Raw genomic sequence first — 25,167 nt, 5'->3', positions numbered from 1 at the left:
ACAACTGGTCATTTCTTACAGAGCAATAATATTCCATAACCTTCATATACCACAATTTACCCAACCATTCTCCAATGGATGGACATCCATTCAACTTCCAGTTTCTAGCCACTACAAAAAGAGCTGCCACAAACATTTTGGCACTTACAGGTCCCTTTCCGCTCTTTAGTATTTCTTTGGGATATAAGCCCAATAGCAGCAATGCTGGATCAAAGGGTATGCACATTTTGATAACTTTTTGGGCATAGTTCCAAACTGCTCTCCAGAATGGCTGGATTCTTTCACAACTCCACCAACAATGTATCAGTGTCCCAGTTTTCCCTCCAATTCTCTCTTGTAACAAACATCTTCAGAGAAGCAGAGACACATTGTCTGGGTCCCACTGTGGACTCACTCTTCTGGGAAGACTATGGAAAAAGCAGCAGCTCCCAGAGCCCCTCCTCCCCCAATCCCTGTGGGACCTTTGTCTCTTGAGAGTCAAGGGACTTGGATGTAATGACTCCGGCCCTAAACCTAGGATCTTTGGGTTGTCTTTTATTGTTTAGTTGTTTTTCAGCCATTGCCCGACTTGATCAGCAGCACCCACAGAGCAGCCTGTGCTTACTCAGGGCAGGGGAAGGAAAACTCCAGACAGACAACTTAGGCCATCATGCTCTCTCTGCCACGAGGCTCCAAATGGGCCGGCTCTACCAGGAGTCTCAGCTCTGGTGTTCCTCTTACGGGGAGAAACTGATTCCAGTGGTAGGGACATATGGAAATGATCAATACAAGGAATTTGGGATCAGCTATGTCCTGCCACTAACACTGACGTCTCATATCAGGCAAGGCTCTAACTTTTCCTGTGCCAAAGAGGAACCATTAATTTAGAGCTAATTCTTTCCTCAGTGTCTGTTATCTGCAAGGTGATTCATATTAAGTTAGTTGAATGACTGCAGTTATTTATTAAGCACCTACTATGATCCAGGCACTGTACTAAGCTCTGGGGATACATATGAAGGCAAAAACAGTCACTTCTCCGAGCACACAGTCTAAGGGGGAAGACCACATGCAAACAACTCTGGACAAAGAAGATATAGATGAACATTGGAGATAATCAATAGAAGGAAGACTAGAATTAAGAGGACTTAAAGAAAAGGCCGTTTACAGAAGGTGAAATTTTATCTGGGACTTGGAAGGAAATCAAGGAAGGAGGAGTGGGAAAGGGGGAGATGAGGAGGGCATTCAGGTATGAGCAGCCAGTGAAAATGTCCATGGGAGAGAGAGCATCTTGTTCTAGGAACATCAAGGAAGCCATCACACAGTAAAGGTGTCTGAGGACTAGGAAGGTAGAAAGAGATCAGCTTGTGGGGGGCTTTAAAAACCAAGCAGAAGATTGTAAAGTTAATCCTGGTGGTATGAGTCCCTGAAGTTTACTGAATGAGGAGAGAGGATGGTCATGGTATATAGTCAGACTCGAGCTTTAGGAAGATCAGTTTGACGGATGAAGTGGAGTGTGGAAGGATTTGAGGCAGGGAAGCTCTACTGCATCAGGCTAGGTTCAAGGTGGTGAGGAACTTGCCCCACTGTGGAGACGGTTAGACCCAAGGGGTACACATAAGAGATACTATGAAAGTAGGCTTGGCAGGAGTTGGCAACAGATTGGATTTGGGGTAACAGGGTTGAGACTGTGAAGAATTAAAGATGATATTTAGGTTGCTAGTGAGAATGGTAAAACTCTAAAAAGCAACAGATGGATAGAACACCAGCCCTAGAGTCAGTAGGACCTGAATTCAAATCCAGCCTTAAACACCTGCCATTTACTAGCAAGTATGATCCAGAGCAAGTCACTTAACCCCAAATAATGAGACAGACAGAGAGAGAGACAGACAGAGACAGAGAGAGAGACAGAGGGAGAGAGAGATAAGAGAGAGAGAGAGAGACACACAGAGAGAGACACACAGAGAGAGACAGAGAGAGAGACAGAGGGAGAGAGAGAGAGAGAGAGAGAGAGAGAGAGAGAGAGAGAGAGAGAGAGAGAGAGAGAGACAGAGAGACAGAGAGAGAGACAGAGAGAGAGACAGACAGAGACAGAGAGAGAGACAGAGGGAGAGAGAGAGAGAGAGAGAGAGAGAGAGAGAGAGAGAGAGAGAGAGAGAGAGAGAGAGAGAGAGAGAGAGAAAAGGACAGAGACAGAGACAGAGAGAGAGAGACACACACACACAGAAACAGACAGAGAGAGACAGAGACAGAGAGAGACAGACAGAGAGAGACAGAGACAGAGAGAGACACAGAGAGAGAGAGAGAGAGAGACAGAGAGAGACAGAGAGACAGACAGAAGGAGAGAGAATAATAGAGAAGTTAGGAAGAGAGGAGAGTTTGGGGAGAGGGAAGACAAGGAGCTGTTTTGGACTGTTTGAGTTTAAGACATTTGAGATATGCAGTTTGCAATGTCCAAGAGGCAAATTGGAGATGAATACAGATCACGTGAGAAATCAGGACTGAGAATCATCTACAGAGATAATTGAATCCATGGGATCTAATGAGATCACCAAGCTAAGAAGTCATTAAGTTTCAGTGGAAGGAGGTCAGAGGCTATGAGGAAAGAATGAAAAATTCCTCGTGTAGATGGCCTCTCAGGGACGCTGGGCACAAAAGAAAGGAGACATGGGAGGCTGGAACGAGCTTTTGGGCACAGACTTGTAGACAGTAAGGGAGCAAACAGCAGAGATTAGTGATAGAGGAGGAAAGAGAAGGGGCAAACGTAGAAGACCGGATAGGCTGGCATCACCCACTTCCATTTTTCTGTGTAAACTTACCTAACTATAATCCAGGCAAAGTGGGCGAGGCTTACATGTGATTTGGCAAGAAAAAGGTTCGAAAACCAGCTGGCATTTGAAGCATCACGATCAATCAGTACAGATAAAGTCCTGGCCCTCAAGGAATTCCCCACCTGGTTGGGGCGATGGAGATAAACACGTATTTATGTGTATGTGTTTAAAACAGTGTAAGGCGGTTTGTCCTAATCTGAAAGATCTGGGCAATTGTCCCCAGTGCTGGAGGAAAATGGGGTAGTGAGGCCCCCAAGGGAGGCTGCTCTGCTCCGTTGTGGCTCCATTCACTCAAGGGCTCCTCTAGGAGAAGGACCCCAAGCGAAGTCCTTGGGGGGGAGAGAGCTGAGGGGCAGCAGGGATCACACATGCAGACGCTTGGGGCCGGCTGCCGATTTGGCCAAATAGGAACTCGGGGCTGGGTGAAGACTGCAGGATTCAGGGAAGGCTGCGGCTGAGGATGGGAGGCTGAGCGGGCAAGACTGAAGGAAGATTCTCCCAAGGTCTTCTCTGGTCTTAAAGGGAAGAAAGAGGGAAGGATAGAAGGCAGAGGGGGAGGGGAATGGGTGGGAGTAATGTCTTCGTTCCAGGCAAAGCAGATTTATCTCCCCAGTGGGGAAGAAACAGGGTGGAAACCAGCAGAGGCCCAGTACAGGCACGTAGGCGGCGGCAAAGGCCTGAGGAAGGGAAACACCGGGGGAGGGAGACGCAGAAACCTGCACTGGCTCCGGGCTTCTCCCACCTAACGGGCCTCTCCGGCGCTCACGGCCACTTTGGCTCCTCCTGGGCCGGTCTTCCTTCCTTTCTTGTCCCGTTACTGCCTGTCGGAGATGCACTCCCAGCCCCACAGCCCGAGCTCCACACTTAAGATTCCACCTTCTTACAGCATCCTCTCACTTGCAATTTGCCACTTTAGTCTAAAACTTAACGGTGCAGGGAGGACCAGAGAAATGAACTATGTGACCTTGGGCAAGTCACTTAACTCCTTCCTGGCAAAATGGAAAAACCGCCTCTGCCTCTCAGGTCTCGTGGGGGGAGCCTTGGCCAGCCCTGCGGCGCTGCAGCGCTACTTCTCCCTCCCTCGGATTCGGGGAAATGACCCAAGGGGCGGTGGGGGGGGGCGGGGGTCCGGGCCGTTAACGTTTTCGTCCGTGACTCGGAGGGAGGGACAATTGCACGCTTGGCTAATTCATGTCAGTCAGGATTCCGTGGCTGGGACATTAACCAACTCTAAAACAGATGAAATCCAACCAGAATAAGGGAGCGGGAGTCAATAAACTGACTTTATTAACGTGAGCCGGTGGAACTGGGTCGGCCCCTTGTCTGGCGAAGACGGGGAGACCTCGGGGCTCGGCCAGTCCGCGGGAATCAGGGCAGCGGCGCCCAGGACCCAGGGGGCAGGGGCCAGGCTGCGGCAGGGATCCCGTTTTATGTTGGGGCGGGTTTGAGAAAGGGACCACGCCCGGGGGCGGCGCTAGACTCGGGGACTCTCCCTGGAGAAGGCCGGGGCGGGCCGCGGCTTCCTTAGGACGCGGTGAGGCGGGGGTCGCGCAGGGAGGGACTGAGGTGGTTTCTGGAGACGATCCCCTCCCTGGGGATTCTCCCGAGAGCTGGGTTACGGCGCCGGGCTCTCACGCCCACGGGGCTGGCTCCGGGAGCATCAGCTCCGCGCCGTACCGGGCTTTTCCTCGCCCCTCGCCCGTCACTCGTTTCGAAGTCCCGGATCCTCCGGCCCGCGAGGCTCCCACACGTGGCTCAGCGCCCCTTACGCTCAGGCGGTGACATCTGCCCGCGACGTTACCCCAAACCATTTTTTCCACCTCACTTTTGTTCAGGAAACACCAAACGAACATGTCCAAAATCACTGTGGGAAGGGGAGGGCTGCACAAAAATGGAGGCCCCTTCCCGGGGTGAGCCCCCACAGCCCCGCCACGGATGCAGCCTCCTCCCGGGCCTCAGGGGCCGCTTCCTCTACGCTCCAAGGCCCTCCTTCAGCGCCTCCCCCCCCCACGGCCCCTCCTCCGTGCCTCAGTGCCCCACACAGCGCCACGACCTTCCACGTGCCCTTTCGGGCCACGCCCTCCGCAAGGGCCTCTCGGAAGCCTCCAAGCATCGCCTTCAGACCCGACCCGCCTCCTCCACCGAACGCTCTCTTTTGCATTGATATAATTTATTAACTTTTAATCCACATTAATTATGCCTTTCCATAGGCTCCTCCTTTCTACTCTGTATAACTTAAGCGCCTCTGCGTTCCTGGGTTCGCCAAGAGCAGACCGGCCCAGAAGTGACGTTATGGGACCGGCAGGCCGCGACTTCCGGTCCTGCAGTCATTTTCCCAGTCCTTTCCCCATTCCGTCCGTCGGACTTTCCGCCTCCTCCCCCACAGCCAGCCTTTGGGAGGGGCCGCGGAGCCCTGACGTCACGCCGGAAGTCATCCGGAATCGGGCGCGGGCGGTGCTCTGGGTTTTGAAGGAGGAGTTCTTAATGCTCCACGACGCGCGCCCGCCTCGGAGGCGGAGCTCCGCGTGACGGACGGCGAGCGTGGTCGGAGTCACGCCCTCCTCTCTTTCGGCTGGGAGCTCACGGCTGGGGGCGGAGCTACGCTGACGACTTTGCGCCGGGCGCCATGTCGAGTGTGGCCTTACGGTGCACTTCCAGGCTATAATGGAAGGGCTGGTTTCGTCCGGTCCCCAGTCACTCCTTTATCTCGTCATTCGTACATCGGGCTACACCCCCGCGAGGTGAACGAACTCTCCTCAGCCCACTCATCGGGCCGAAGACCGCGAACAGGACACACTCAACGTGGCGGCGTGGGCGTGGTGGTGACGTCAGCACGCTGCGCTTCGCTTCGGCGCGGCGGCGGCCCTGGCAGTTGGGCGGGGCCGCGAGGCGGGGCGGGGCCGGGCGAGGCGCGGAGTGAGGCGCCCGCTGGCCGCTACTGTCACTCCTGCTCCGGCTCCGGCTCGAGCTCCGTCTGCGGCCCCGCTAGACTTTGTATCCCCGGCGTGCCTGGGGGCGGGGGCGGGAGGAGGTCGAGGAGGCCCGGGCGCAGCCGCCATGGCCGAGGATGCGGGCGCGCTGCCCTGGTCCATCAACAGGGACGACTATGAGCTGCAGGAGGTGATCGGTGAGTGCGCGTGCGCGGGAGCGGGCGCGCGCCGGGGGCTCGAGCGCGCGCGCGCCCCCAGGTGCTTCTCCGCCTCTCCGCCTCTCCCCCTCCCCTCCCCTTTGGAGGCACCTAGGAGGCGCTTAATAAAAGCTGGGGCTGGGCTAATTAGCCGGAATTGAATCTGACGTCGGGGGGGCGGGGCGTGAGCTAGCGGGGCTCCGGCCCAGGGGGCGTGGAGGCGGGCGTCTGCATCTATTAGGCACTTGCTGCATACCCGAGCCTGGGGCCCGGCAGACTGGTCGAGGCATTTATTGAGCGCCGCTTGTGTCCCCGGCATGTGCTAAGCGCCGGGGATACAAAGAAAGGAGAAGGACGGCCCTCCGGGGGCTTCCAATCTGGGGGGGGCGAGGTCTGCACGGGTTTCGGGGCGCGGGGGGGGAAACCCTCTCCCGGGTCCAAGCCGGGGCAGCGCGAGCCGGGCCGGCTTCCTTTGTGTCCTCCGCCCGGCAGGCTGCACGCAGCCGGGGGAGGGGAGGGGACTGGCTCCCGGCGGGGGAGGAGTGGCTGCCGGTCCTGGAGGAGGGACGGCGTGGAGGGGAGCGATAGGGAGGGCAGAGCCGAGGCACGTGCCGCCCAGGGACCCCCCGGTCCCCGGGAGGGCTGCGGGTCCCCCTCGTTCTGTGTGCGCCCGCGCGGGGGAGGAAGCCTCCGAACGCCTGGGAGCCCTTGGCCCGGGCTTGTGCGCCCTCCACGTGGGGGCTCCTCCTGGGCAGGAAGAGCCGGCTCTCCCCCGCGGGGCTCCCTCCGCCCGCGCCGGGAAGCTCTAGCTGGTGGGCCAGCCTCGGCCGCTGCTGCTCTAGGCCCTTTCCTCAGGGCTTACCTCAAGGGGGGAGGGGGCCCGGGGCTGAGAAACGGGGTGCTCCCGGAGCTTTCCTTTTTGATCTTTGAGGGGCTCTTTCTGGGGGGTCCCGGGGGGCCGCATCTGGAGCCTCCGAGCCATCCCGAGTGGCTTCAATCTCGGGGTTCGGGAAGCCCCACCGCCCAGCGCCCCTGGGGGAGGGGGTTTCCCTTCCTGTACTGTGAAGCTGGGGGGGAGGGGAGAGCCTGGCTCTGGGGCATCTCCTCGCTCAGATGCTCCTCCCTCCCCCCCCCCACCTGGCCGGGCCCCCTTGGGTGGGGCCGCCCCGCCCCTCGGACTATTGGTCCCCTCAGGACCCAGCTCTGGAAGCAGCCCCTCCTCCTTCCCTGCCCTCCCCTTTGGTGGGGGCTTCACCGCAGCTAGCGAAGGGGGGGCAGTAGTCCGAGCCGGGCCTGGTCCTGCCCCCGTTGGCCCCCAGGTCCTCGGTGCTTTCCCCTTCTGTTCCCCCGGAGCAGGTTCTGGGAACTTTCTCCTCCGCCCCAGAATTAAAGGCTGCCTTGTTCAGAACCCTTTCAAACAACATAAGTGGTCATTCTTTGGCTTCGTTAGGGCCAACGGAGGCCGCCCCCCCCCTCCAGTTAAGTCCTGACCTACTGCCCAGCCGGACCGAGGGCGAGTCACCTAGCCTGGGGGGGGCGCCTCCACGTCCTGCTCTCGGTCCTTCTCGGCGCAGTGGTGAGGCTGTGATGCCCTTAGCCCCGAGAGTCTGCTCAGGCCCGGAGGGAGCGCCTCCGAGGGGGGTCCTCCCCTCCCTTTTTCCTAATTGAAATACGAAACCTGGCTGCAATAATCCCTGTGGAAGTCGGGGGCTTTCTTGGGGGAGGGGCGCCTCTTTCTTGGACTTGGAAGCGGCCGAGTTGGGAGTTCTGCGCCTTTGGAGCCGGGGCCGCCTTGTCCTCGGGCTGTGGGGTTTCGGGAGAAGTCTCGGGGTCTCCAGGAAGCTTCCGACTGCCTCTGGCCGGCCTTCCTGGAGGTCTGCGGCAGGGAAGAGGACGGTGGGGATCCCGGCAGGCCCGGGACATAAAAAGTGGAGTCACTCGTTGGTGAACGAATCCACGGCATGAAAATTGTTCTCCTTGCGAAGCAGGGCGACTTTTTAACCTAAAAACAGTTCTTTCCCAAACTGCTCCCGCGTCCAGGCGGATTCCTTTGACTTCTCGGCCGGAGAAGACGGCTTGCAGTTTCGGGCTGTCTGGCCGCTGGCTTTTTGCTGGCCATTTTGCAAGGGTGAATATTGAAATCTCTCTTTGCGTGGATTTTGAAAATAAAAAGCAATTTTAAAACATTGCTTTAGCTTAGGACTTCCCGGTGTGCTGTCCTTCCTTCTGACGTCTTCTGGAAGTTTCTTCTGGATCAACTAAAACTTGCCAAGTAAAATGCACACGGCACAGCGGATCCTGAGGGGCGCAGCCTGATTGAGGCATTCTCTGAGAACTCTTCCACCTCTAGACTTTCCAACGGAGGCAAACTTAGGACTCTTTGAGTCTAAATGTTTCGCATCAGAAAACAGGTTCCGACAGAGGAGATGAGTTTGGAGATCCCCAGGGAGTAAGTCACAGGCCAGAATGCCGGAGACCCTGGGGGCGGGGCCCCGCCCGGGATGGCTCCTCTGCCTGCGAGAACCACGCAGCCAGCCCAGAATAACTCGGACCCTTCCCACGGTGGTCCCTATGTTGAGTGGTCCTCGCCCCGACCCCGCTTCTCTCTGGCCGAAGAGCCACCGTGTGCACAACACTCGCAGAACCGTCTGGCCGGCGTCCGCCACGAAGAGAACGTCCCGGTCCTTATGTAGGACAGTTAGGGCCTCCTCGAGATCCTGGCCTTCCTGGACGTCCTCCAAGCCGAGGGTATCCTTGCAGCGGCATAATTCTCCATGTTCCCACCGCCGTCCCCCGGACTCCAGATGTGGCTTGTATGAGCCAATGCGGATCGGAACTCAAGGTGAAGGAGCAGAACGGTTGCGGCTTAGTGATTAGGAGGCCTTGCTTTGGAGAACAGAATAAAAGAGAACGTTTCTACACTTGCACATTTGTCACAATTCTTGAGAACGAAATATTTTCAAACATTCCCCCCACACCATTATTTACATCTTTCATTGCATTTATTGAACAAGTAAACAGCTGTGCACTAATTTAAAATTCTGAATGTTTACAAAGTTTTTCAAAGTAGGATATAATTTTCCCCTTCAGAAGCTGAAAATATGATTTTTTTTTCATGAATAGCATATAGTTTATTTTTTCTACTTAATGGTATTTTATTTTTTCCGACTATACATAAAAATTTTTAATATTTGCTTTTATAAGTTTTTGATTTCCAATTTTTTTCTTCCACAAGATGACATGCATTCTGATAGTGTTGTATATGTGCAGCGATATTAAACATATTTCCATATTTATCTGACATTTACCTTTTTTTTTACTGAGGCAATTGGGGTTTAAGTGACTTGCCCACGGTCACACAGCCAGGAAGTGTTAAGTGACATTTACGTTTAAAGCAAAGCGTTGGCCTTATTTAGCTTCCCAAGCAGCCTCTTGATAGCCCTGGGTTTTCTCATTAGTCTCTGTCCTTGACATTTATATTCTTTTGGACATTTTTTTAATGATAATGATGAAAAACCAGAAGGTGAAGAGGAAAATGCTCAAATAGAACTTTTCAGCCAGACATTAAAGAGAGCAGCACGTGATGTGTAAAGCACAGCCATGCGTATTTTACCAGAGAAACTGGGAGAGGGCGAGAAGCTGGACCGGAGTCACCGTCTCCTGATGACTGAGCAGTTCTGAACGGATCTTTACATGTTACCAAGTATGCAAAGTCGGGGTGTAAATTCACCTCATCAGGTACTGTTACTGACTGGAGCACAAGCGCCGAAGGTCAATCCTGGCTCATAGTATATTAAATCAAAGAGATTTATCTGCTCATAAGATCTCGCCTGGGGCTGAAAATCTGTTACCCTTAGGGAAAGAAGCCCAGGGGAACACATTTGGTAAAAGATAAAAAGAAATAGAAGTGCTCTTTTGTGGGGGGGCTTCTAATGGGGATCACTGAAGCAGCGGAAGAAAAGGGCTGCTGAATTCCTGACTTTTGTAGGTGAGGTGGTTGAAATGGGAGATCCAGCCACTGGTGGATCTTATGGAGGCCTTGGGTGTCTCACAAATATGCATTGAATCACTTGCCCAGCATCCTTGGGGGGTGGATCATCCAGCCGTTGGTAGCCTCCCTCTGGGGTGGAGAATGGGCCACATTTTGAGGCAGCTCAGACAGTTTGGGATAGCTTCAGTGGTTAGGCCATTTTCCCTTACAGCGAGTCAAATTTCTGAAATTGAGGCGCATAATGTAATGGTTGGGTCACTGGAGGTAGAAAGACCTGAGTTCAAATCCTGGATCAGATACTCACTAGCTGCATGACCTTTGCCAAGTCCCCTCTCTGGGCTTCGGTTTTCTTATTTAAAAATAAGGTGGTTGGGCTCAGTGGCTCTAGTTTCTTCCACGTGTCAGTGTCCGGCTCATTGTGCCTCCTTTGTCCAAACAAATTAGGTTGGATCCCTGGTGGGCGACAGTCCTCCCACCACAGGGAGGAGACCGAGTCTGTCCAGTTAACTGGCCGGCTGCTCTGTGGCTGTCCTGCTCAGATGGACTGTCCGGTTTCCGTGACCTGTCCTCTCTGAGCCGTGGGACTGGCTGGAAGCTCACGGGAGCCGGGGCCTGAGCAGCCACAAGGCCTCCTCCGAGTCATCCTGGCCTCGGTCTGGCGTGCTCATCCCATCCGTGAGCAGGTAGAGGCAGAAGCTGCTCCTCTGGCCCCCACTTTGATGCCCAGCGGGGAAGGGTCAGTGAGGAGGAAAAGAGTTCAAATCCAGCTTCAGAGACTTACTCAGTGGTCTTGGGCAAGTCACTTAAACTGTTTCTTTCAGTTTCCTCAGTTTTAAAGTGATGATAGGTAATAGCACCTACTTCCCAGAGTACCAGTGCTGGGGATCAGATGAGATACTATTTATAAAGCCCTTTGCAAACCAAGAAAACACTAGATCAATGCTAGTAGTCATTTAAACTGGTTCTCTGCAAATTCTTCAGGAGGAGGAACCCCTTTTGGTAGATGAAACGGGGGAGCCTGAATGGGGGACTGGTCTTGGAGCTGGGCCTCCTGGGAAGCACCAGTTTAGGGGATATGGCAAAGTGCTGACATTGAGAGGAAGGGCAGGAATGGTGAGGACCCAAGGATCATCAGGCTAGAGGGGAGGGACCTCAGAGTAGCCTATAAGCTGTTAAGGATGAGAACTGGGGTCAGGGAGGCCCCCCAGCCTGCCCAGGCCACCCTTCTCTACACTGGAGGCAGGATTGCTGGAAGATCCTGAAGTCTTCTCCCAACTTGGAGAGAGAGGATCGGGGGGAGTCTCATCAGAGCCACAGAGGTGGCCTAAAAGGTGGGCCCTCTAGCAGCCTGTGTGCCAGGCGCTGTGCTGAGTGCTAGGTGATCGAGAGCCTTGTGCCCGGGGCCCCCTTTGCCTTCCGCTGATGGGCAGGCAACCAGAAGGCGTGTTGGCTGGGGAGTCCTTGGCCAAGTTGGCAGGTTGCCAGCCAGTCTCTATAGGGAGGCAGTCTGGGGTGGACTGGGCCCCGCTGCTGACTGCCTGGGAGAATGATCCAAGAACTTGTGGTCCCACAGGCAGTTGGGGGTAGAGGTTGAGACAGTGACAGTTCTGGGTGTTGCCTGCAAATGTGGACGGGATGGCTTTCTGTCATCTTGGAGCGCAGTCTCTACGTGCAGTCCCCCCTGGAATCTGGAGTCGGCCTTGCGCATCTGACCCTTTCCCATCCGCCACTTGGATAAAAGCAAACAGGCATACTTGCCAAATTTGCAGATGAGAGAAAATTGGGAGGGGGAGCTAGCGCCCCAGGTGAAGCTTTAGGATTCAGAAAGATCTTGACCTGAGAATCAAATAAAAGAAAATAAGCGGAATATATGGAGAAGTCTGCATTTGTGTTTAAAAGTGGGTCCTTTGAGTCTAAGATTGGGGCAGCAGGAGGGAGACAGTTCTTTTGGGAAGGAACAAAGTCCACGTAATTTAGCAATGGACCTTTTTATTTAGTACCTATGGTGTGCCAGGCAAAACAAAGACCGAAGAGAAACTGGTCCTGTTTTCAAGAGATTTCACTGAATGGGGGGGACAGCAGGCATACATGTAAGTATACGAGTTATACATTAAAAAAGCTCCTGGGTAGTTTGGGGAGGGAAGGTACCAGTAGTGGGGGAGATCATTGAGAAGTGGGTGGACATGGATATAGAAGGGACAAAATATGGCCACTGATGGGTTAAGTTGGAGGGTGAGGAGGATGATGTCTGAGAAAGATGTCTTTGACTGTAGGACTAGGGAAGTTGGAGACTTAGAGTTGGGAACCTGAAAAGTGAAGCCCCAAAAGCTTGCCTGGAGCCAGAAGCTGGGGCTCCTTGGGAGGTGTGGCCTGGCCTGACCTGGCCTTTTGATGAGATTAGATTCAGGGAACCAAAATGATGCGATTAGGGTTCCTGGTGGTCAGGGAGTTAAATGATGAGGTTCAGGGAACCAAATGGAGGGGTTTGGCTCCCCTGAATCCCCTTGGGATTTGGCGCAAAGTAGGGAGTTTGGGGAACCCCCCTCCTGGTGGTGCAGAGATTTTCCATAAAGGAATTTACGAACCCGAAAACCTAGATTGGTAAAGGAGGCTTGTTACTGGCATTGGAAAGCAGCCTTAGCTGTGCATGAATAGAAAGACGGAATTCCTTTGTGGCAAGGTCCGGACAGAGAAGTTAAGTTTCTAGTAGAGAGATCCTGACAGAGAGGTATAAAGTCTCCTTAGGGAAATAGGTGAGGATCAAGAGAGCGGAACGCTGAATCAGAGGTTGCTGCCATGCCAGGGATGGCATATTAGCTCCTTTGTGAGGAGTACCTTTAAAATTGGCTCTTTTTATTACAGAAGCCTTAGCTACAAGTCAGGCCTGCTCCCCAGGGGGGCTGGTCAGCTGGAACTGGAATTTAAGTAGAATTGAAAGAGTCTTTCTAGGCTTGATCTTTAATTCAATGGGAAGCCTAATCAGTAGTGAGTGTTATCTATGGGGGTGGTTCGGCCTCTCAGGAAAACAGAATGAAGCTGTTAGGATGTTTCCTTAGGGCGGGGTCCCCTACAGAGGCCCCATTCAGGGAGACTTTCTCCTTGAAGGAGTTGTAGAGAGTTTTGGGGTTCCTTTGACACTTTGGGGGGCTTCCACTGGCCTAGTTGGACCTGATAGAACAGCAGCTTGTACCCCACAATTCCCAGGCCTTGGACACCACTGTGAGGTGCCCTTCCCTTGGAGCAAACAGACCTAGGGGCCCTTGTTCTGAGTCTTGCCGCTCCCAAGGTGGTGTGTGGGCCTCCTCTGCCCCCAGAGAAAGTCGAGATCTGCTGCTTAAGAGTGGGCATAAGGCCCGAAGTCCCACCGGGTTTGGGCTGCCCTGCTCAGGAGATGGGATGAGCTTTACTCACCAGGTAGCCAAGGCTTGTCCTGCTGGGATGAGAGCAGCAGGCTGGCCTCAGTGGTCCTGGACAGGTACCACGGGATGCACTCTCTGGGGCTTGCTCAGAAAACCCGAAGGCTGCCAGGGACATTTCTCTCTGCAAATATTTGAAGTTGTCACGTGTTTTTTTTTTTTTTTTTTTTTTTCCCCCCTCCTCAGTCCCAGAGTGATGACTGAGGAGCAATGGGTATGGCAAGGTAGAGGGAGGAACATTTCCACTCATTGATTAGAACTCTTTACAATTAGTCTTATCCTCCAGGGCAGTGAGTAACCCGCTGGGGAGTGTTGCAGCCTTCTCCATGGGCACCAGTCCTTGGCTTTTGTGAGTCTCCCTTCTGTTTTGGGGATTCGTTCTTGGATCGGTCTTTATCTCGAGGGATGTTTGCTTAATGCATTATCTGAGGGAATGGTGTTGTACCTAAGTGATGCTGAGTTAGGACGCATCCCACTCAGTGTCATTACTTACAGAAATGGGAGCCTCTGTTTTAACAGTGAATGGGAAGTAATAAACGGAAAAGCAATTCTCTCTTTCAAGGTAAAACGAACCAAAAGCCTGCAGATTTTTGTTGTCACTACTGCCCTAGACATCTTTTAATGGAGCAGGGAGGGGGCGCATGGTTAATCCTTGAATCATTTCTCTTAGGCCTTGGAGTATATAATGATATTTCCACTCTTCATAATTATGTTTGGGCTAGGCTGTTATTAACATCATTTTGGATTTTACGAGTGACAAATGGTTATTTTGTGTAACCGAAAGCCAGCTGAATGTCGGAGAAAAGCCTGAGCGAGGCTTAAAACATTTTTATTATGAATAATCCACAAAATAGATAAGCAAGAATTTCTTGTCCTTTAAAAATGAACCAAATGTCAGGGCTCCACCCTTCAGGTTCTTGGGGATTTTAGGAGACGCCTGCCAAGCGTGGCTACTCACACAGTAGTGGCTGCAGAAAGGCCATCGGGCACTTGGAGGAGCCTGTGCAAAGTGGCAAGCCGCTCTTGTCTATTTTATTGTGTAAAAGTGCTTTGCTTTATTGTACCATCCCGAGTTGGAAAAGTGCTTCTGGATACTGTCTCTTTCAAATAAATGGAATTTGTGGATAAGAACTTAGTTGTTGGTTTTTTAAAGATTCAGGATAAAAATACAATTGACAAAGTGAACTTTTTAATGCTTTTAATATATGCATTGGCAAACATACATGTGCATGCATAAAGGAGAAGAAAAGGAAATGTGTATAAATATTAGCATAGGATTTTAGAAGTCCTTGATACTAAAGTAATTAAATATAATTAAAATAATTATATTGATCTTTTCTATGCCTTCTTCAGACTTACGTCTGTGCCGTTATCTGTTTGGATTATTTTGCTATTGATTTTGTGGTGTTCAGTTTCATATGTCTTTGTTTCTTCTTCATTAGTTCTCCATTAGCTCATATTTATTTGTGTTCTTTGTATTTGTCTTTTTTTTTTCTTTTATGAAATAGAAACAGTCTATTACATTAATATACCCTATTTGGCTCTGCTGTTTTTCCAACATTCAGTCCTATAGATTGTGGCCTAGTACTTTGCTGTCATGGATAGTTGCACTGAGGATCTTAATTTTTTTTCCCCCATAAGTTGACCTTTTTCCATGTTAAGAATATCGTACTGGTTGCATCTTAATGGCTCATTGTGATGAACAGTATGACTGCTGAGGACTAATTTGGTAGCAAATCCCTTTTGCTCCATTTACACCAGTTTACGTTCCCTCAGAAAACTAGGGTGCTGATTCTTCCGCAGACATCATGGTGGAATTCTGAAGTATTTTGTCCAGTTTGATGAGTATAAAGTGTCACCTCATTTCTCTGATCACTTTGATCATTTCATGTGATGATTCACAACTTGTGTATCTTTTGAAAGGAGTCTGGTGGAGGATGGGCCTGGAAGGGTGGGTTTGGAGCCAGGTTGACATTAGGGCAAGTATGTCTGCAGTGCCTCTACTGAATACTGAGAGGCAGAGAAAGGCCCCAAATAGGCCCGGCTCCCCGGGAACTAATGGGGGAGTCCACCTGCAAACAAGCATCTACATCCACACAAGCCCTAGACAATAACCTCAGAGGGAAAGTGCCGGCACGAAGGGAAGTTGGGAAGGCTTCTGATAGAAGCTGGAAATTTAAGCTGGGACTCAAAGGAAGCAAGGAGGGGGAAGAAAGGTGTCGGCATCCCTGCACTGAGAGAGGAAGAAGGCATGAGAAGAGCAGACCTTGGGAGCAGGGCAGGTGCTGAAGGGCTTTAAAAGTCAAACCGGGGCTTTGAAACTTGAGCTTGGTTGTAATAGCAGCTTCCGGAATTTATTGAAGGGGAGCGAGGGAACCATGGGCAGACATGAAGATCAGCTTGTCAGCTGAGGGGAGGATGGACTGGAATGGGGAGAGGCTTTTGGTAAGCGGGTGACAGCAGCCGTCCGTGCGAGGTGATGGAAGCTTGGGTGGGCCATCCGCGTCAGATGAGCCGCGTTGGGAAGGGAGGCTCAGCGGGGCTTGGCAGCTGATTGCACATGGAGGGTGACCTCTGGTCAGAAACCTGTGAGACAGACAGGCGGGCAGCCTGGGAGAATCCGGGGAGCCTCCTGGGAAAGGCAGCCGGGAACACGAGTCTTGCTGGCAGCCCAGGTTTGAAGAGGTGAGGGGGGAATGCAGAGACATTAGAACAGGAGGGGAGTGTAATGGAGCATTTGAGAGAAATGTTCCAATTTGTGGCCATGCCCACAGCTGGCTGCTTTCTGTGGGGGTGACCCTGACGGCACAATAAAAAGTCTGAAGCCTCTGGCGCTGTGGGGGTGCTAATCTCGCCTTTGGAATCCTGATTTCCTCCCCTACCCAAGGAGTTTTTTATGGAAAGCGGCCATCTCTGATCTTGGTCATCCTGCTCTCTATCTGGCCCCTGGATGCAGATGGTTCTGGGGAGGGGGAGTGAGGCTGGTGACCTTGCACAGCCTCCCTCCCTTAAACCCAACTCACTTGCATGGCATGGCATCTCCTCTTCAAGAACAAAGGGCAAACAACCTCGCTTCTCAGCTGGTTTTCTCACCTTGTCTAAGAGGCTGTTTGGTGCACGGTGTGCCACCCTAACTTGAGCTCTTCCCCAGCATGTTCCAGGGAACTCCCACAATGGAGGCTTGAGAAATTTTGGTTGAGTTGAATTGAAAATTTGACCTACGAGTGTATCCACAGTGTTCTGAGGAACGAGGAGCCGAACAAGCAGCAGCCCAGTTGGGGAGGAGCATATTGGGCGTTAGGTGCCTGCTTATCGAGGAGAAACTGAACCCTGAAGGGCTGCAGGGGTAGAGGGAAGACGAGACCGGAGGGCCCTGGTCTGGAAGTGCTCCCACAGTGAATTTTGAGCTGACCTTCTGGAGCCTTTGGGAGCCGTGGAGTGATTGGAAGACATTCCTGGCACAAGGAGTGGGAGTCTTAAATCCACATTGTGAATCATCCTCGTCCAGGTTCTGTATTTGAATAAAGGTTGTTGATGCTGGTTTGTTTCATCATTAGGGTCTTGGTTTTTAATGCTTTTTGTTTCCTGCTCTCCAGACTTCCAGTTTAACCCAATTATCCATGAGTGTTTATCTACTGCAAAACATCTTGTGGTAAATAAAAATAATAAAGCACTCCCAGACTCAGACTATACATGGCTAAGGGCTGTTCTCCTGAGACAGACCAGCAGCCCTCAGTTTATGTGTCCTGTCATTGGTGGCATTTAGTGATTGATTCTGGACCAGTAAGAGTCTTAACGTGTCAGTCACGTGATGAGTTTTGATTAATATCCAATTGTGTGACTGACACAGATCCCAGAGTACATAGATTGGTTTGTTGGGGGCTCCGCTGTTACATGTCTCTTGGTGGGGTCCCTTAGGACTCCACAGTTACCCAGTCTGAGAAACACTGGACTAAGTGATCTTTGTTTGTCTTTCTGCCCTAAGCGTCTGTGCTATGTCTAGGAAATGTTCACTAATGTTCTGTTTCCATTGTGCAGCTCTTTTTTTTTGTTTATGGCTTCATGTAAAACTTAGGTGGAATTGAGCTATTTACCCTCCATTTGCTCAGATTCTCACGGAGAGTACTGAATATTGGCTTCCAGAACCCTCATCTTTCTTTTAGCCACCCCCTTTTCATTGTTTTTTTTTTCTTCCTTAGGAAGTGGAGCGACTGCGGTGGTCCAAGCAGCGTACTGTTCCCCCAAGAAGGAGAAAGTGGCGATCAAACGGATAAACCTTGAAAAATGTCAGACCAGCATGGATGAACTCCTGGTATACACGGACTGCGTTTGCTAGTGGGGACCTAGCCAAGTGCACCAAAACTGGGCTGGGAAGGAATCTCAGACGTGGCTTATTTCTCTCTGAGAGAGGCTTTAACTCTTGGTTCCGTGATTAGGATCTCCCACGTATCCCGCAGGCCGCAGCCCACTGGCCGCTTTCATTGGTGCGCCAATCGCGCGCCGTGCCGTGCTCACTTTCTCTGTGCTTAGAAAGGCTGCTGCCGCCGCCAGGGTTTTCTTTCCCTTTGAAAGGTGGGAAACAGCCTGTGAGTGATCTCCCCGTCTCCTTTCCCTCCCCTCAAAACGGAGGACACGGTGGAGACTTTCTCAAAAAAGCCTGGGAACAAATGCGACCCATTTGGGCTTTTGATCATCAGTACAGTCTGGGCAGCTTTGCCATATAACTTCCCGCTATACAAGTCTCTGAAGTTTCTATTAATTTTAAATATTTCATTCCATCCCATTTAACCATGCAAAAAATGTATGGGTATAATTCTCCTAACTATTGCTTTAAATGTTCTAAATTTATAGCATTGATACTGATGCTTTATTTAGTTGTGTTCTCCATCCCCAGTTCCAAGTAGCAGCAGCTAAAATTTGTCCATTTTCTATAATTATGATAATTATTGTTGTTATTGTTATTATGAGCTAGCATTTATATAGTGTCTACAAAGTGCCAGACACTATGCTAAACACTTGCCAAATATCTTATTTGATCCTCACAACAACTCTATGAGGTAGGTACTGTTATTATCCCCATTTTATAGTTGAGAAAACTGAGGCAAACAGCCAGCGTAAGTGACTTTGCCCAAGGTCCCACAGTTAGTAAATGTCCACATTTGACCTCAGGTCTTCAGTCTGCTTCAGATGCTCACGATTACATTCCTTCTTAATAGATTGAAGAGAAGGAAAGTTAAGAACCAACAGGTGCCACTATATTTGTGTTCTTCCTGTTAAGCTGGGCACAGTTGTGCACTGGCGAGGAGAAGAGGCTCAGCTCCTCAGACATGGCAGCCCTGAGGCTGGCAGTGGGAAAGTAGGGCAGCAGGAAACAGGGAAGCTTCATGAGGTGGGAAGTGCTGCGGCAGGCGGGGCTCGCCGAGCTTTTACAGCCATCCATGCCAGCCTGCTCGTTGCCCAGAATGCTCCGCGCCGTCTTGCAGACGAGGGGTCGGCCATGCCCTGCTGACAAGGGGAAGTCTGCCACCTTGTTCAGGAGCTTCCCCTAATCTTTAGGAGGTTTTTCTCTAGCATCCAGGATCCATCAGCCCCTTCTTTTGTCCCCGTCTGGAGTAAGCTCTGACCCCTTTAGCAGGGCCAGGCACATACGTAGTCAGTACTGAGTAGTCACATTACCTGGATTCCACCTCTCCTTGTGTGATAGGGTCTCCAGTCCTGGAGCTGCCCCCACCCAGCTGATGCTGGCTTTCAGAAATGTGGCCCAGGGCACCCAGAACCCAGTGAAAGTCGAGTGATTTGACCTTCTGCTATCAGTCCCATTCCTGGCTTCAGGCCCATTTTGTCCCCCAAATAGCTCAGGAGAAACAGCAATAATTCTAAGGAATATCTTCTGGAAGGGGGAGGAGGAGAGCAGAAGACATTGGGAAATACAAGTGATGTAGAAACAAAGATAACAGTGAAAATTTGTCTTCCAAACAAAACTCCAAACCCTTTTGTTATCCCTAGGGTTTCTTTCTACAAAGCTTTTTTAGGGCTCTTAGAGTCCTATCATCCTGTATGCATTTTGCCATTTCTCCACATCTTATACCTCTGTCTCTCCCTCCCCCATCTCCTCATCTTTAAGGAAAATCAATTAAATAAGTAGTTTGACCAGAGTTCTGTCCCTGGAGTGTTTTCCTGCTTTGCTTAGAGGAGGAGGATTGGCCATTACAATCGTTTAGCATTTGGTGGTTTTTTTTGTTTTGTTTTGTTTTTTTTTAATAATTCTCCTATTTCTCTGAATTCTGCAGTCAGCAACCATTTGTGAAATGCCTTCCATGTGCCTTAAGCACTGTGCTAAGTGCTAGGGATATGAGAAAGTCAGCAGCCCAGTCCTTGCCCCTTAAGGAGCTCAAGGTCCAGTTGGGGAAGGCAGCATGCAAAGAACTGTGTGTAAGCAGGATCTCAGAGGGAAGGCTCCCACATTAGAGCGCAGACTTCTTGCAGAAAACTGGATTTTAACAGACCTGAAGGCAGTTAGGAAAGGTAGGAGATCGAGATAAAGAGAACATTTTAGCCTTGGGGCCCCACCAGTGAAAATTCCAGGAGTCGGAAGGTGGAGGAGCAGCAAGGAAGCCAGAATAACTAGATGGAGCAGGGGGAGAAGGCCTTTAAAATAGAGGACTTAACATTGAAATGGAGAATTAGCAAAATTACCATTTCTTAACATACAAAATACCACATACCTTGTCTTTCCCAATAACAAAACCCCCACTTTTTTCTAATTCCAAACCTGTTAGAAGGATTTTGGTAAAAAAATAGGAGAGGGGATCACTTAGTCAAAGAGTAGAAACTTCTTTTTCACTCTTCTGGAATAATCCTGAATGGTTTTCTAGATCAATTCAGAGCTCTTGTGCCCAGTGCCACGTTCACTTGGTGTTCTTTACATTTACTGGTGTTTCAATGGGCATATTTATTTGGGACACTGAATGTTTTTTCCCCCCTCACGGTCATTGATGGTTTGCATTTCTTCTTTTTGTAAACTGCTCATTTCTTCTCATGGCCTGTATTGAGATTAAGTTTTTTCCCCATTAGTATTTGATTTTGATCCATCTGCTCCCCTAATTGATGATTTTTCTTATGGATTTTTTATGTCAAAAGCTTTTTAATTTTATATAGTCAAGAAGGTCTCATTTTGGGGGCAGTTTTTCTCTTGCCCTTTTACAATTAAGTAATCTCCTCTGGTTGTGAAAGATCCTGACGTTTTCAGAGAACCTTTTGCTCTGGTTTAGTCATTGTTAGTTCCCTTCTCTTGCTTCCCTCTTTAAAATCTGAATTTGTGGATAAGTTCTGTACCTCAGAGACATATTGATGTCTCTGATATGTCACTTTTTCTTCCTTTTTAGTATCTGCTTTTGTCTTCAGAATTTCATTCTTAAATACTCAGTATTTCTCTTTGTTTTGATCTCCTCCAGCAGAATATTAAATTCTTCATCCTTTCTCTAAACCCACTGAAATTTATACTCCCCAAATCTCAATTGAGTTTATGCTCAGCAACCACTCTGAGTCAAGCACTGGTAAGAAAAAAGACAATGAAAACTCCCTGTGGTCAAAGAGTTGTGTTCCTTTAGGAAGGGGAAGACAAAAAAGCATTTATAAAGCACCTACTATGTGCCGGGAACTGAGCTAAGCCCTTTTACAGATATATTCAAATGTATATACATAAAACATTTCTCTTAATGTTTCTTCTTGATTTTTTTGAAAGAAACTCTTTAATTTCCTTAATGACCTCAGAAGTTGAGCTGGTTTTTCCAGCCTTTTCACCTTTCTCTGGGAGGACACCGAGCCATGCCCTTTGTGCATAAAGCAGTGCTCCCAGGTGCTGGAGGAAGCGCAAACCCCAGGCCCTGCCCTTTGTACTTTGTCTTTGAGAGCCTCTGGCCTCGGTTGTTCTTTTTTCCTGACAAATGGCATCTCTGCCGCATGTCTTGGCTGTGCCAGGGCTGCTTCAGTAGTAGAAGGGATTTGTTCTGGAGCAGCGCTGTCCCTTGTTGCTAGAAGCGGGGGTGGCTTCATTAGCAGATTGTTGATGGGGAGCCAGAGGTGCTCCGAGGCTCTCTCGGGACTTGAAATAGCAGTTGGGGGACCTTGTTAACCCTCTTGTTTCTCCTGCAGTGTCTCTAGACAGTTCTCTTCATCATCATCCCACAATCCCAAGACCCAGAATTGTTTAGGTTTCTGAAGCCACAGTTTGATCCGAAAGAATTATCTGGTTATGTAATTATACTTATCCCTTAAATAATATGGCCTTTCATTATATTTTGTTAACATTTCATAATCAGGAGAAAGGAAGAAATTGTCATGCTAGAGAAGGGCTTGTTAAAATCTTGTAGATTTTTTCTTTTTGTTTTGCTTTTTGGAGAGAAAACTTCATTTCAGGGGGAATCTTAAAATATCATCACCTCATTAAGCCTTGGTCATGGTGGAGATTCTGTTGTTTTTCACCCTGTAATTAAGAAAGGGGAGGATAGCGCCGAAGTGGTATGGTCTTCCATCTGTAGGGTCAGGGACGAGTAGGGCTGGGAAGGCAGGAGAAGTCGGCCTCGCTCTTTCCACAGCTTGTCCAGCTTCCTTTTACATATGAAGCTGGAGGGTTTGCTGAGGCCCCTTCCAGCTTTAACGCTATATAAGCCTTAGACAAAATTCTGTAAGAAATAGGGGGAGCAAGAGCTTGGTCTAAGGGGAAGAGCTCGCCTTTGGGGGGAAGCAGACTTCAGAGGGAGAGCGTTCCCGGCAGGGAGGCCCATTCTCTTGGGGAGAGCCTGCTCACTCAGCCTGGCTGCAGAGAAGCCGAGGGGTGTCTGGGTCATGATCTTAGCCATCTGAGCCTTACCATTGCTTTGTTTTTCTGTTTGCAGAAGGAGATCCAAGCCATGAGCCAGTGCCATCACCCCAACATCGTATCTTACTACACGTCCTTTGTGGTGAAAGATGAGCTTTGGCTAGTGATGAGACTTCTGAGTGGAGGTAAGGCACGGCCCGTTCTGTCATGACTTAAATGGTTTTTAAATGTTACCGGATTATGTTTGCTAAAGAGATGAATGGCTCAGAAAATTCAAGGCTCTCTTTTTTCTAGGGAGGAACCCTTCTTTTATCCCATGCATACTTACTTTTTGATTATTGGATCCCCTGTGGTGTGGCAAGTAATTACTATACAGGGCATACAGGTGACATCATTCTTCCCTACTAGCTTCAGTTTTAAGGCAACACTTCTGTGTGCCTCCACTTTAATTTTGTAGAGATTGAGAAGAAAGGGGAGATGACAGAACAGTTAGGTGGATGTGATTGTTAACAGCCCAAGGTCTCGGGTCAGCTGGGATGGAGTGGCCTGCCACAGGGGCCTGTTCCAGGGAACTGTTCTACCATCTTTGTTGATAACTTGGAATGAAAACAAAGGTTCATGTCAGCAAATATCTGTTAAGCGCCTCCTGGTTTGACGTTATGGAGGAGGCACTGGTTTGCCCACTTATCCAGTCCACAAGTGATCTGCAACTGGTAGCGTGACCCACAGAGTGGGTGAGACAATTGGGATTGTAAAAGTATTAACAAGTTCCAAAGGATGGATGAAAAGTGTTATACCTGCTTCCCAAAATGAAATATAGGATGAGGGAAGTGTGATAATGGATTGCAAATGCAATATAAACTACTAGCAGGACAGAAACTCAGACCCAGCATGTGGACCAAGGGGGATGCCAGCAGTTCTGTTGTTTTCCTTTCCCTGGTCAAAATACTGTTTAGAGCATTGTGTTTCAGGAAGGCCATTGGGAAGTTCGAGTGCTTTTGGTGCCATAGAGCAACAAGGGTGGCTGTCGGGGCAAGAATCCTCCAAACTATGTAATAAGGGGACCAGTTACAAGGGAATTGGGATTTTTAGCCTGATGGAGTTAGGACTTCAGGAGGCCACACTAGGTATCTTTGGAAAGGCTGGTATGTAGAAAAGGCTGTTCCCTTGTTCTGCATGGCCTAAGGGGACAGAGTTGGGAACCTGGGGGATGGCAGCAAGGTAGATTCCAATATGGAAACAGCCTTTCTAAGGCTTTGTCTTATCTCAAAGCCAAGATTGTTGCTCTTGAAGTACCTCATTGACGGCAAAAGTCTTCAGTCCAAGGTGGAATGGCCTCTTGTCATGACTCTTTTTGGAGAGGACTCCTGCTTATGAGTGTATTCAATCAGATGATTCAAATCAAGACTATGGTTCTCTAGATTTCTCACCTCAAAGAAAATGAGTTAGAGAAAAGCATGGGGAGGAACGGAAAGTCCCAGCTGGACAGATCTTGCATATTAAGGAGAGTTGACTCACCAGTCGGCTGTTAAATTACCCTCTGGAGGCTGACATGGCCTTCTATGTGCCTTTAGGCAGATGAACACTGAAATAGGAAAAGACTGCAGAGAATTGTTTTGGTTTAAATACTTAAGAGGGGAAATGCTACTTTTTTGCGTTGTCTAAGTGCTGTACAGAGGTGAGAAATAGTTTTTTCAAATCTATTTCTGTATTGAAAAGAGTTAGATAAGGTAATGCATCAAAAGAGAAAACTGATAGTGACGGGAAAGAGGTAGGCAGAATTAGAATAGGCCCAGAGAATCCCTTGTCCCAGTGTTCTGAATCCCTCCTTGTCCATTGCTAAGGGTAGATAGGAGACTGCCAAAATTGGCTTTGCTGAATTTAGTTCCAATTTCATGGCTTTAGGTAAAGAGCTAGTCAGGATTTTTCTTTATTAGACACTGGAAAAAGTATTTTCTGCTCTGTCTTACAAGTTCTGAAGGATTCCACACCAGGCTGCAACCGACTTGTGAAATGCTTGGTCAGAGCCTCTAATTAAGAGCCTTTCTTAAGGCTTGAGAATTGCTCAGTCATGTCAATGGAAGCGATTGCCGGCGTTGCAGAGATCTGGATCCCCGTGATGCTAATGTGTCTCGTGTTGCGCAAGCGGGAGGTGTCGAGCTGAGGCCATTTTAGGCAGTGCTCTGGAAGGCAGGAGCACGTGTAGGCAGCAGGACAGCAAAGAGTTAAGCGGACTCTGGTCTGTATTTGTGCCCTTCTGGATTCAAACGTACATTTCTTGTATGCCCTGCTTAGGTTATTTTAGTTGGTGGAATTCAGTTCTGTAAACATGGTCAGTGAGTTGCCCGAGAGGTTTTCCGAATGTGTCACTCGCCTCCTTGTGACACGGTGGTAATCGGAGTTCTCAAAGGCTGTGCCAACGGAATGTGAGCTCGTCAGCTTCTTCCAAGCTGGAAGCCTTGGGAGGGTGGGCCCGCTGCCAGCTTGGGCTGGTAACTGAGCCTCCTCACCAGCATGCTTTGACCACTGAGAGATGAATTCGCGGGTTCTGGCAACCCACGGAACAGATGAAAATGAAAAAATGGTCCTCGGTCCTTCATGTGACAAGCGAGCACTTCTTTGGGAGGTTCAAACGTCTTTTTACTGTGGAGTGAGAAATGGCTCCCTGGCTACATGCAGCTATTCGTCTGTTCTTTAAGGATGTCAGGGCAGCTCGTTTGACTTGTGTTGGTAAGCTGGTCAGGCCAATTAGCTTTACCCAGAAAGCTATACCTTGTACCCTGATTCTAGTCCAGCCCATTTTAGGGAAGCATCCAAGGAGGGCCGTCTAGGAAAGCAGAGAAGCCTCAGACTTGTAGTGGGGTCTGTTGCTGGGAAAAAACACAATTCAGCAGTAGCTTTGTAAGCAGTCTCTGTGCCCGGCTGCTTTTTTCACGCTGTGGTCTGAGTAATTTTTCTAAGGTGCAGCTCTGATCAGATATTTGGGGGGCTTACAAACCCCATAT

General features: G+C 49.9%; 1 protein-coding gene across 2 annotated transcripts in view; it reads left to right on the top strand.

Annotated features, from left to right (window-relative positions):
* Nucleotides 1-5,684: 5,684 nt before the first annotated feature.
* The window catches only part of OXSR1 (oxidative stress responsive kinase 1), a 92,882-nt gene continuing 73,399 nt past the window's right edge, over nt 5,685-25,167 (top strand). The window contains exons 1-3 of one of the 2 annotated variants that reach the window (XM_074284419.1): nt 5,685-5,934; nt 17,541-17,653; nt 22,239-22,347. In XM_074284419.1, the coding sequence (XP_074140520.1) occupies nt 5,865-5,934; nt 17,541-17,653; nt 22,239-22,347 (292 nt within the window). In that variant the 5' untranslated portion in view covers nt 5,685-5,864. The remainder of the gene's footprint in view (nt 5,935-17,540; nt 17,654-22,238; nt 22,348-25,167) is intronic. The other variant, XM_074284420.1, reaches the window with a different exon arrangement.

Source organism: Sminthopsis crassicaudata, chromosome 1 (genome assembly GCF_048593235.1).
Source record: "Sminthopsis crassicaudata isolate SCR6 chromosome 1, ASM4859323v1, whole genome shotgun sequence".
In the NCBI taxonomy this organism is placed as follows: domain Eukaryota; kingdom Metazoa; phylum Chordata; class Mammalia; order Dasyuromorphia; family Dasyuridae; genus Sminthopsis; species Sminthopsis crassicaudata.
Note: the sequence above shows the minus strand (reverse complement) of the source record. Positions and strands in the feature narration are given on the sequence as shown.